Source organism: Haemorhous mexicanus, chromosome 13 (assembly GCF_027477595.1).
Source record: "Haemorhous mexicanus isolate bHaeMex1 chromosome 13, bHaeMex1.pri, whole genome shotgun sequence".
NCBI lineage: Eukaryota > Metazoa > Chordata > Aves > Passeriformes > Fringillidae > Haemorhous > Haemorhous mexicanus.
This window is the reverse complement of record NC_082353.1, coordinates 8,501,733-8,514,201: the sequence shown is the minus strand read 5'-3', so window position 1 is coordinate 8,514,201 and position 12,469 is coordinate 8,501,733. Positions and strand designations below refer to the sequence as shown.

Genomic DNA, 12,469 nt, shown 5'->3' with positions numbered 1-12,469 from the left:
TTCCATTTCTTGCTGTTTAGCCTTAGCAATCATTAGAACTGGATCTGCCTCTTGCTTTGGTACAACTTCAGCAGTCTTTGAGAACCCTTTGTGTGCTGCTGGAATACAAATACCAAATTTTTGTGGATGTCACAAATAAACTGCCTTGATTTTTATGGCTAAACCACTGCTACAAGTTTTGTATTGAGTCACTTGATCTGGTACATTCAGTCATACTAATTGGGAGCTTCAGTCTTAAAATGCTCTATGGTCAGTAACAACATTCTTGATTTGGAGTATAATCCTAAAAACACGATAAAAAAGGTAGGATGAAATAAATGGATTGATTTAAATGGAAATTCAAACAGGTATTTTGTGCTGCTTTGCTGTCTCTCAGACATGCAGCACCATCTCCTTTTACTTGGTGCCTACTTCAGTTATTTCCCTTTGATTTCAGCTCCTCTCCCACTCCCTCACCCTAAGCTTGTATTTCATCCTTCCAGTGCCTTGGTATCTGCACTTGTTAGCATTGTCTCCTTCACTCCAGACCAGCCCATTTTATAATTTCAGACTTTGAAATCAAGAAATTTGGCCTTATGGAACTGTAAAATTACTAAAATGCCAACAAAAGTAATTATTGGTAACCAGTGATAGCAAGAATCTTAAATTTAGAGCTTTTAATTGACACAGACCTCAAATTCTATCAAAACTTATTATGAAACATGAAGTCTGAGATGTGGCCATTTTGAGGTAATGCCTCTTGGATTGTTTGGAAAGGTCACCTTTGTCTCCATACCTTGCCTTTGGAATTTGATGTGATTACTACTAGGATTTAAAGTTTTTGTTGCCAGGTTTTAAGTCTACTTCTTAGGTATGTTTCTAAAGAGCTGTCAAGGTATCTAGCTTGATATATATTAATATATTCATTCATGTATATATATTAAAGTTTTCTATTAATTTCTAGTCAATATGAACTTCCATTAAGAATGAAGAGTTGCAAGATGGAATACAGAAATGGTGTGGTTGTTAATTTAGCAGTGAATACTAGTGTCTGGTGGTTTCATGCTGTATGCTGATTTATTTAATTACTAAATGTGCTAAAACTCTAAATGAATGTTTTATTGGAATGCAACATTTGTATCATTTCTGATAGATTGTAAAAAGTAATTTTTTAATTTTTTTTTTAGTTTTACAAGTTTTCTTTGTTCTTCTGTATAGGGTCAGCTTTACCTGCTGGTGACAGACCAGGGCTTTCTTACAGAAGAGAAGGTTGTGTGGGAGAGTTTACACAATGTGGATGGTGATGGGAATTTCTGTGACTCTGAATTCCACCTGAGGCCTCCATCAGACCCTGAAACTGTCTACAGAGGGCAGCAGGATCAAATAGATCAGGTACTGGATTTCTGCCTTTCCATTGTAAGTTAGTACTGATTTTTAGTCATATTTATGTGTAATTCCACAGATGTGTATACTCATGCATATCTGGGACTATAAAACTCCTTTAGGTAATTAGACTGGGGTTCCAAAAGTGCCACTTGAATGTATTAATGTGGTTTTGAGGGAGGAAAAGTAAGACCAACTGAGTTTGGAAAATGGGGTTTTTATCTCTCAGAATCCACTTCTGGCAAGTCCCCACTCAGGTGAAACGTCACCTCTGTTTTGTATATGGAAACAGAAGCAGACTGTGGAATTTCTTCCTACATAACAAACTCCCTTCAGCTCATTAAGATTGTCATAGCTGAACTTTGCCTTCTGCTGCCCACTTGGCTGAATGTAGGACAGACCCCAGAGCAGATTGTGTGTCATGGTGGGTGTTTGTTATTCTTGCTGACACACAGAGTTTGCAGAAGTCATGTCTGAGGTGGGGCTGGCTTGTACCAGTTAATTCACAAATGCAGAGCAAGACTAAGTTCTTTGAAAATCTATAAAGTTTATAGTCATCATCATTAATTTTTTTAAAATACTGGGGGAAAATTAATCATTCTCTCAGAATAAAAATCTGACAGATAATTTGCTGCTGTCTAGGTAATAGAATTTAAACCTGAAAGCAACATTTTAAAATTAGTTTTTGTGTCTTCTCTGCTGCAGCTTAGTCATTGTGAAAGCAGACATGTAAAGTAGCTGTTGTCAGCCTTCCTGCAGTTGAGGTTATGGACAGGTTCTGAAACAAATTCCTGATCTCCATTTGAAGATAAGGCCGGGAGAAAAGTGATGGTACTGTGTAGCTGCACATGCTGAAAAATTCACTTGGTATGACATGACTCTGTTCTCTGTGAAAGAGCATTAATTCACAGGTTTACTCCTTAGGATTACCTGATGGCATTGTCTCTACAACAAGAGCAGCAGAATCAAGAGATTAACTGGGAACAGATCCCAGAAGGAATCAGTGATCTAGAGCTAGCAAAGAAGCTCCAGGAAGAGGAGGACAGGAGAGCTTCTCAGTACTATCAGGAACAAGAACAAGCAGCTGCTCAGGTCCAGGTAAGAAAACAGTACTACAGAATATGATCATCAGTTTAGAAAGTATGAATAATTGCATAGATACATCTGTGCTTGTACATATTTCAGCCTGGGGTGAATATAGGAATCTTTAGGAATACACTGCAGTTGTTGGAGTATGCATGTAGATATGGCAACTGCAGACATTTAAATACTTTAAAGCAGGCTTAGTCTGGCCTAATGAAAATGAAACCCTAAATTAGGGTTTCATTTATACTTATTGTGGAATGATGGTATGAATTAATATGTCAGGTTACAAAGATGGTATTAGCTAGTTTTTTACATTACTTGCAGAAGAGCATTGAGGTAAACTTTTTGCTAAGAGTTGAAGCTTTGTCTTTATGTTGCCTTGCAGAAGTTTGTTGCTGTACCTTTTTAGGTGATTCAGACTGTGATCTCATGTCAATCTATTCTGTTATTCCCAATCAGGCAATTCCCAGTACACCTTTCCATCCCATAACCATAAGCAGTTGATTTCAAAATCTTCTGAAAATGTAATTCATAAACAAGTCTATCAAAAAATGCAATTTAACTGAATCTTCTGTGCCAGAGACAATATTTATTTAACCTGGTGTTTTGGATTTAGAGAGTTTTTAAGCACTGTATTCCTTACAAATATGTAAGAAATAATGTATATAAAGTCTGCATCTTTGGCCTGAAGTAATTCAGAACCATTAACTGATAAGTTTGTTAAGCATGAAACAAGAATTTTGACAGGTAAAAGTTGTGTTATGTGCACTCTTTGTTGCTTTAAATAGAACCAGCAGTACCTAGTTAAGATTCATACCTTCCAAAGGTAGAAGGAGCTGAAGAACCTGCTGAGCAGGATTAAGAGCCTGCTCGTTTGCAGCTATGAATGGGTAACAGAGGAAATAGATGATGAATTAACAAAACTTACGTTGCCTTTGGATATCAACCCCCTTGCCAAGTCATTGAAGAGTTTGTAGTCACAAAAAGCTGTTGCCTTACCATTATCTCACTGTCCACACCAGCACTTTGACTCTGCAAATTGTGAAATGTGGGTTATGTACTTATAAGAGAAACCCAGAAAAATTTCCAGTGCAATAATACAGAAGTGCCAGAAAATGCTTGAAACCATATTTTATTGAAACTACTGATCGGTATATGTGGACACAACAGAAAGGACACATGAAACTTGAAATATATTTTCAGCTGACTTAATTTTCAAGAAATACACAACTTTTGTAGAGGTCATGGAGTAGGTATACCAAAAACCCTACCTGAACTCTACTGGTTTGCATAATACTTAAACTTTTTGTTTGTGAACTTGACCACACAGGAGGAGTTCAGGCTGTATATGTGCAGTGGTGCTGGGTTTATTTCCCATCTTATTTTCCCTACACAGCAGGTACAAGGTGCTGCCTCTCCAGCCAGCACAAGACAATCCGCGAGTAACGAACGCAAACGCAAAGAGCCTCGAGAGAAGGAGAGGGAGAAAGAGAAGAACAGCTGTGTTCTCTTGTAACAGAGCATGGATTCCATCTGGAGCCAAGTGCATGTCCTCAGAAGCAAAAACAAGGAGTAAAAAGGAAGACAAACCTGTTACATGCCGCCTGTGCCTGACTACCCCATGGATTTTGTTCATGTTCCAAGAGAGGATGGATGACTTTGTACCAATCAGACTTCCTTCAAAGTCATAGCGCGTGCTGCTCAAGAGGGAATTCCAAATCACAGTTGGATGCGGCTGTGCTTTGAGTTAGTCATAAGAAATATTGCACCTTGTAGCTGAACACACAACTCATGGCAAGTCCTGTGTCATAGTGACATCCATTACTCATGACATCAGTTAGTAAGCTATTTTATCTTCTACTCTAAACAAAGGTAATTCATTTTGTGTAAGGCTTTTTCCTGAAGTCTGTACACGAGCACAATGGAGTTCCGTGTTACTTCCTTAGTATGAAACTATATCTTAGGCTGGGTATAGTCTCCATGACACAAGAGCCCAAATAACAGCTGGGCACTGCCTCCTCAGTGTGTCCAGATTTCTTTGCTTCTGGATCTGGTATGTTCTTTTTTTGAACCCAGATTTATACTTGTTACTGCTATCACTGCATCTCCTGGCCAGCTTTCTTGCCCCAAGAATATGTGACTTGATAGGCAGCATACGAAAATTGTCATGAAGAAAATGGGGCATTTATTAAAAAGCAAGATGAATATTGTTTGCTTTTCTTGCAGCTACAAACTGGGTATGGCAACTCAGATGTTATCAGGGTTAAACAAGTAATTTTCTAGGTAACTTCTTTTTCTTTTATTATTTTTTTCTCTTGTAGGTAAACTGGACCAGATAAGCTTTTATTTATTGACCTCTCCATATGATAGATGAATGATGAGAGGAAACTAAAGTCTATAATAATCCTTATTCTATATGAGAATGCAGAGTTAAAATAACTAACTATCTGCCTTTTATCCAGAAGTACCTTGAACTTCAACATGACGTTAACGTGTCCACTTGTATATTTAAGCAAGTGTACTGTAGTTAAAAACACACTTTTTGTTTGTTTTATAAATCATGTATTCTTAAAAAAGCACACTTCTGAAGGGGTGAGAGAGGAGTGAAGCTGCCTCTCTGAGATGGTTTGAAAGGTGGTCAGGTGTAATATTTTGGTTTTTTAAATCACTAATTTAGAATTTTTGGAAACCAGATTTTTCTAATTTATGGGAACCAAATAAACATGTTGCATCTTGTAGTATTTATAGAATGCGGAAACAGAACACTTGATGAATATTGAGGGAACCACAAATCTTCCTCCACTTCCATTAAATCAATAACAATTAGTTCTTGCTGAACCTTTTGATAAAAATTTCTATTTAGCGATTTATAGATACTTTTGAAAAAGGCTGCTTCTCCTGGCAAGTTCTGTATCTGTGCTCTAAGCCTTAGTGTTCACACAGAATAACCTGGGCAAGCTGAGGTGGAATATGACCTTCCTGCTTCCAGGTGTTTGGAGAATGTCTGCAAAAGTGGGTGTCTAACACAAGTCCACTGGTAAAAAGCCACTTCACAGTTATTTCAAGCAGACTGGCTGCACTGATGGCAACCAGTCATCACACACATCTGTTCAACCTAGAATGAAAATGAGATAAAGGAAGAATGTCTTACCAACTAAAGGGCCAATTTGTATCACTTTTCTTCCATGCTTTTTCCTCTTTTGTTTTTCTTCCACTTTTGTTACGATTTCCCTTTTGTAATGATGAAGTAATGAACAGCAGGAGGTCTCTAATATGTAAACTGTAAATTTAAAAATATCTTCTCTAGAAAAGTCATGCCCAGAGAAGTAATTTTAATACTTAATGTATGCAGTTCAGATAATTTTCTATGTCAAAGCAAAGGTTGATGTCTTTTTTTCCTTTGCAGCAGCCTAACTTCAAAAATTAATGTGATGGAAGATCACCAACATAATGACTTAGCTACTTTAAGTAGATGAGAAAATATTCCAATAGTGTCAATAACAGAGACTTTAAGCCAGAATGTTGTTTAAAAACATTCTGTTACTAAGATTTTTCCAAATTTTGTGTATTTACATTTATTTATTGACCTTGAAAAATAAATATGTCAAGCTAAGTGTTTGTTATTATTTTCAGTGACAGTATTGCCACTTAAACTCCTTTTGGAAGGAATCTAGCTGTTGTGGCTATGGAGTTTATCTCTTTGCCTAAGATACTTGTTCATATTAGAAGAATTCATGTAACATTTCCAGATTCAGACAGATGCCTGAAACTTAATAGACTGTAGTTAGAGGAATTATGGTCATTTGGTCACAGAGGAAGAAGAGTTAAATGCAATGCTCATCATGAAGTTGCAACTCCCTGATAATTCCGTTTCTTTCATAGAGGAGTAAAGGTTTCAGGGTATCTGAGATGGAAGGCATGCTATGGAAACAGTCCTCTGTTAATATCCTTTTTTCTTTACAGGTCTTGAAGCTTTGGAAAAAAGGTAAAGAATTCCTGAAATTTAGGGCTGCATGAGTTGAACTTGCTAGTGGCAAACGTTATAAGCAGTTGAGCTTCCTAATACCCAAAATGAAATTCACCTGGAAGCTTAATTTATGCCCTGCTGGGAGTAACCATTCCAAAAGCATCTGTCACAGTTGGTTTCTCTGTGTCTGAGGATCAAAAAACCTGAACAGAATTGCTTGTATCTATATGAAGTGAGCTTGGAAAACAATATTGCACAATTTAGTCTTGGAGTACCAGGAAGACAATATCTACTTCTGTTTACTTCATTTGCCTTTTTTTTTCTTTTTTTTTTTTTTTTCTCCAGCTCATGTTCTGGCAAAAGGGTATAGACTTATACTTTGAATCTATTTATACAATTTAGCAGGTACATGCTCCAAATACCTACATAATATATATGACAGTGTCCAGAAAAGTAGAGTAGAACTTGTTTTCCACTAGATAAATGCTAGCACAGAAAACAGAATCATAGAATTTTTGTTGTTGCATTATAGTTGTGACATAAAAAAAGCTACACACAAGTATTCTTAAGATTAGCAAAAAATGGAGCACTGCCGTAGAGATAAATGTTTTTCTATAAGGCACTTTGTAAATGCTCAAATCCACCAGTTTTCTTGTGACACTCGTGGAATCTGCAACCCAGCAAAGCAGATCCAGAGGGTTGTAACACCAGAGAATGAAATCAGCATTCCTGAAAATTCACCTAAACACAATGCAAAAACTACATTTTGTTAGCTGTCCATGTTGTTCATGTCAGAAATAAGGTGTTCAGAGTTTCTCTGCAGAGCTGCTCTTGTGGCTCCCAGGAGTTCACAGGAGCTCCAAGGGAAGCACAGGCTCTGCTGGGACTGCCAGGCAGGCTCTTGGTATGTCACATTTTTGTCATGTTTCTTCAAACTTGTACACACAAGCTCTTGAAAAAAGTTTCCAGTACGTAATAAAAGGCAATTTTGAGTTCTTGAAATGAATTTTCTTGTGCATTCAGCAGGAAATACTAAAGTGAAAGGTAAAGCTGATATATTTTTAACTGAACCATTCTTCATTCCTGCTCCACTGGTTCTGTAACAAAGTCAGCTCACTGCTTGGATCAGCTCTTTGCATTAGGATGCTTATTAGACAGTCTATACAAAGTACATCCTTTAATACAACATACTGAATTAAGAGCTTACTTTGTCTAAAAGTAGATTTTTAAAGGTTGCAGCATTGAACAGGTGACTCAGGAAATGCACATTAATTGATGGAGAATCCTCATTAGAAAGCATATTACAGAAAAGCAAAAATAACAATCTGTAGTTTGGTTGCAGTAGAATGCTCCCATTTTTCCCATCCGTGCTATGATGAACACCTTGGGAGCAAGAAAAATCCAACTCTCAAAAATATTCATTCAGTCCAGGGATAGCAAATGTCATGTGCAAGAGCTGAAAGTGGCATTTCATCTTGACAAATGCACATCCTTTTTTATTAAGCATAACTAGCCAGAGACTGTTAGTGCTGAGTGGGAAAAGAGGAAGGGGTGAGTGACCCCTTCTCCCACCATGTCATGGACAGAGTCTGGCTGATGTTCAGTGCCCCTGTACAGCTCCCTCTTTCACAGCTTGCCCAGCAGGAAAGCAGTGCATGCAAGCTCAGCTGTGATCTGCTTTGATGGGGAAGAAGTGCCACAGGGGAGTGCTAAGGAGGAAAGAGAGGCTGGAACACTAATAGTCCCTATGCTACCTCTAGAGATTGTTTAAGGCTTTGTCCTTAATTTTGCTGTTCTTTTGGACACAAATAGCTGTGGCACAGCGTGCAGTGGCCACATTTTCTCACCTAGGTAATGCCCAGCAGGTTCATTTCCTGGCAGGTTGGCTGTGTCTGTCCCTGGACACACGGCTCTTCACTCTCACTGTGCTTTACATTCAGGACTAGCTGTGCTGATCCTCTGATAGCTCCAAATATTCTGATTAAATGTCAGTTGCCTACTGTTCAGTTTTGGTCAGTGTCAGCTCCTATCACTCTGAGCTCTCTTTCCTGGAGAGCTCTCTAGAGAACTTGCTGAAATCTGCCTTCCTCATTCCTTTTCTGGTTTGTAGGATTACTTGTGTTCATGGAGAAGCTTTATGTGCTGAAATGGGCAATTCCTTGTTTTTCAAGGTTAAAATCTTTAAATACTCAGTTAATTATCATTACAAAGTCAAGATCCCATGTTTGCCTCACTAGCATAGAAAAACATGCAACAAAATAGTGTTATTTTTGGGAAATCCTAGGGAATGATTCAGATGAAGTTTCAGCACTCAGAGGAACTGAAAAGTTTGCTAGCTCAGTCTACACAGTGCTTACAAATAGTGTAACACTGCTGAAATCCAAGGCAGCTGCTGTGATCAGAGCTGAGGCACTGCCCGTGCTGCCCTCCTCAACAGGCAGTGAATGAAATGGGGGTTGTTTGATAGAGTCAAACTCAGCCAAATGTACAGAGACCTTGGGGTGCACAGGGACACAAACTCAGCTAAGTTTTATTATTTTTTTAAATTACTCTCTTGAACTTCCTTTAGTGCTGACCCAATTTCAGTTTAGGTCCCATCCACCATAAGTGACACCAGTTGTGAATCACAGGGGGATTGATCTAATAGTGTCTCATGAGCCAGAGCCTTTAGCTGAGACAAACTGAGGTTCTCCATCACAGAGTTGGACAAAATAATGGGATACTTGTCTGTCTTGAAGTTCATGTTCTCCTGTTGAAGCCTTTAGGAACATTTGGATGGGCTTTTTGAGTTAAAACTTCAGCTGTAACTTTGAAAAGTTAAGTTTATGCTAAGCAGTTTTGAAAATTTCACCTTAGTGTAACATTTTTAGATTTCTTCTGAATGTGTTTCCAAAAAAGCTGAGATAACTTGTATTTTTGTTAGAAGCCCTGTGGTGGCTTTTGTTCCTGCTTACTGGCACATGTCAAGGAAAAGCTCAAAGCTGCAATTCAAAGAAACACCAGTGTGTCTTAAATCACTTTAAAAACTGAAATCAGCTGAGTAATGTGAACACCCTTGGCTTTGCTCATCTCTTGTTTTGGGGAACTCCAAAATATCTATGAAAACAGACAGTTTTCTGTCCAGTATTTTGGTATCAGGCCAGAAATAGGTCTGTTAATTTTAGGGCTTCTGTTATTGCAGATTAACCAGAGCCAGAAACTGGTTTATCCTACTTATTGTTGTGTTCACAACTGAGTTTTAGAGAAGCCCTTCACACTGAGAGTTTGAACCCAGGTTCTCTGTGAGGTAACAGTGTGGGGATTTTGGCCAATTGCATGGGTATATGTTACCAGTGATTCTGTTAACTACAGAAAAAAGGAGTATTGCTGTGGAAATAAAATCCTTCCATTGCTTATGGAAAAGCACAGTCGTAGATGGGATCTTCAAGACACTGCAGATGGATGCAGTGAACCAAGGAACCTGCTTGTGGACTTTATTTGTAATCCAGCTTTTGCATTTTTTATCATGAATAGTTGCAATAATTACATGTTTGCATTCCATATACTCGGGTTACAGCTTGCATTTCTGGATTTCTTACATGCTTTCTCTTAGGGATTGGCAAGCAAAAATAATTTTAGAGAACCCCTTTAAAAAAGTGACCACAGGTACAATGATTTCAAGAGACAAACCTAGTGTAGCAAGGGTTTCTTCATTTGTATTTTGATAACTCTTGAGTGCTGTAACATTCTGCTGGAAAGTGTGACTGGTGAGGTAGAGTTACAGTGCAGACATTGATGAAATAAGCAGGTTCTGGTTTGGATAGGCTTTGTACTTGCAAAAACATCCCAAATTAATGCAGGTTGCTATCAGATTGTACTGGACAGATCACAGCACCTGTGAATGGCTTTTCCCTGTATTTCTGCAGTGTGTAGTCACTATTTACAACTTTGATAGCAGTTCTCAGAACTACAGAAGTATCAAGTACTTGTGCCACAGAAATCTATTCTGTTACATCTTGCTCAGTATTATGTTAATTCCTTACAGCAATTTCTCTATAAGGGAGTGAGAAATAATGTCAGCAGTTTCCCCACAATACCCTGATAGAGCTTTAATGTTCAATGACAGAGGTTTGGTTTATACTACAGCTTTCAGCAAAACAACATCAAAGATTTTTTTTTTTAAATAATTTTCAGTTATCCTTTTATCTGGTCACAAGCTGCACAGCCCTTATTTGTACAAGTTGTGATAATCACCTTTTACACACACATGTAAGCTTAGTGAAGAAATGACTGGTGGAACATACAAAAATGAATCCTACAGAAGTCATCCCAAGTTCTCCAGTGCTAAGTCAAGTATTTGTTGTCTTAACAGCCTTGACTGGGTGTTTTTACAATGAAATGTTTTTTTAAAAAGCCACAAAACCTGACATATTTTAGAAAAGTTCCAAAATACTTCCAGATTAGTAATGTCTTCAAGATGCCATCAGAATTGTGCAATTCCTGTGTTCAATCAGCATTTAGCTGTGAGTCTATAGTCAGCCCATGCTTACTTGATCTCTCTTAAATGGAAATGCAAAGTAAAGCTGATGCAAGTGACTCTGGATTGACCAAGAGAGGGGAGAAGTTATATTTTTTTAACTTGTGTTTTAGAGGTGCATGACACAATTAAATCTAGTCATGCAGTGTCATTTGTACCAACGTATGTGAATGAAATACTTTTCATCATGTGACACCATTATCCAGCACTGTAATGGCATCTACAAGTTCAACTACTGAATGTTTTGCATTTTAAAAGCCTTAATTGTTTATATTGTATTAATGTGTTTTTAAAGACTATAAGGAAATAACATTTCCTTGTAAATTGTTAAAATAATTTTGAACACAAATAGTTTTCAGAGAAATCCAGTTCTGTATCTTAATACCCTTTTTGTTTGTGTACCACAAAGCTGTTAAAATCTGTTACCTTTTAAATAGTGTCTCCTGCTATCAGCCTCTCTCTAGTTCAAGCTCTTTACCCAACTGAGATTTATTTTGGTTAACAGTCTTCTGAAACTCATTGTATGTAAATAAATTTAAGTGAGCAAACTTAAATAAATATTTCATTTAGATATTTAAGTTCTTTCCTAATAATAAATGTTGGATTATATACTTTAAAAAATATACTTAAAAACCCAACAAACAATAACCCAACAAAAACGCACTCTGGAAAACAAGGATAGACTTCTGGTGCTCTTCAGCTTTTGATAAATTCAAAGACTTCACCAATTTGTTTTCAATCAGTTTTTTCCCCCATTGTCTGAGTTTTAGTATTTTAAGTGAAATTACTACACCTGCACAATCACAATTTACTTAAGTAACTGTTGGAGTGCATATCTAGACTTTTACAGGGAACCAAGCACATCTCAAGCTTTATTTTTGTACCTCTTATAGCTTTGTCTTTTAAGGTTATAAACTTTGAAATTCCCCATTTGATCCATTAGTCACTATCAATTCATCTTGGAGCAGATATATGTTTTGTGTGTGTTGTCACACCTGATAAAGCCCAGACTGCAGCCAAATGCACAAGTACTTTGGAAAATGCACTGGGAATTTGTACTTTCTCCTGGAAACTCCTGCAGCAAAACTCAGTAAATTGAACTTCCTAGATTTTTCTTTTAAGAATTGAATAAGATGTATTAATATATCAAGGTAAGTGACACACTTGCTGAGACAGTGCCTTTCTTTTGTTTAAACTTAAGTATTTATCAGATGTGAATATCCATATAGGATTAATTAGAGACAATGCTGTTGCACAGCAGGTTTCTCAGTTTCTCTCTCCTCCATCTTTGCTGAAAGGCTGTTCACTCAAAACCAGTTTAGTTGAACTCATTCTCTGCTCTGCTCTTGGTGCCCCTGGAACACTGCAGGTGCTTGGCAGTTCTTCCACACAGCAAGCAGAAATCAGCATCTTCTTACTGCCTCATGCCTTAAAAAATGTAACTTAAATCCTTCTTTCACAGGCAATGTGGATCAGACCCTTCCAGCTCTTACTCAAGAACTACTTCCTAAGCTCTTCTGTTCTGCTAGGAGTCCCCT

General features: G+C 37.5%; 1 protein-coding gene across 1 annotated transcript in view; it reads left to right on the top strand.

The window, feature by feature from the left end:
• MINDY2 (MINDY lysine 48 deubiquitinase 2) overlaps positions 1-11,509 on the top strand; it is a 32,698-nt gene extending 21,189 nt beyond the window's left edge. The window contains exons 7-9 of the mRNA XM_059858247.1: positions 1,198-1,371; positions 2,287-2,460; positions 3,845-11,509. Coding sequence (XP_059714230.1) covers positions 1,198-1,371; positions 2,287-2,460; positions 3,845-3,964 — 468 coding nt within the window. The 3' untranslated portion in view covers positions 3,965-11,509. The remainder of the gene's footprint in view (positions 1-1,197; positions 1,372-2,286; positions 2,461-3,844) is intronic.
• Positions 11,510-12,469: the final 960 nt, after the last annotated feature.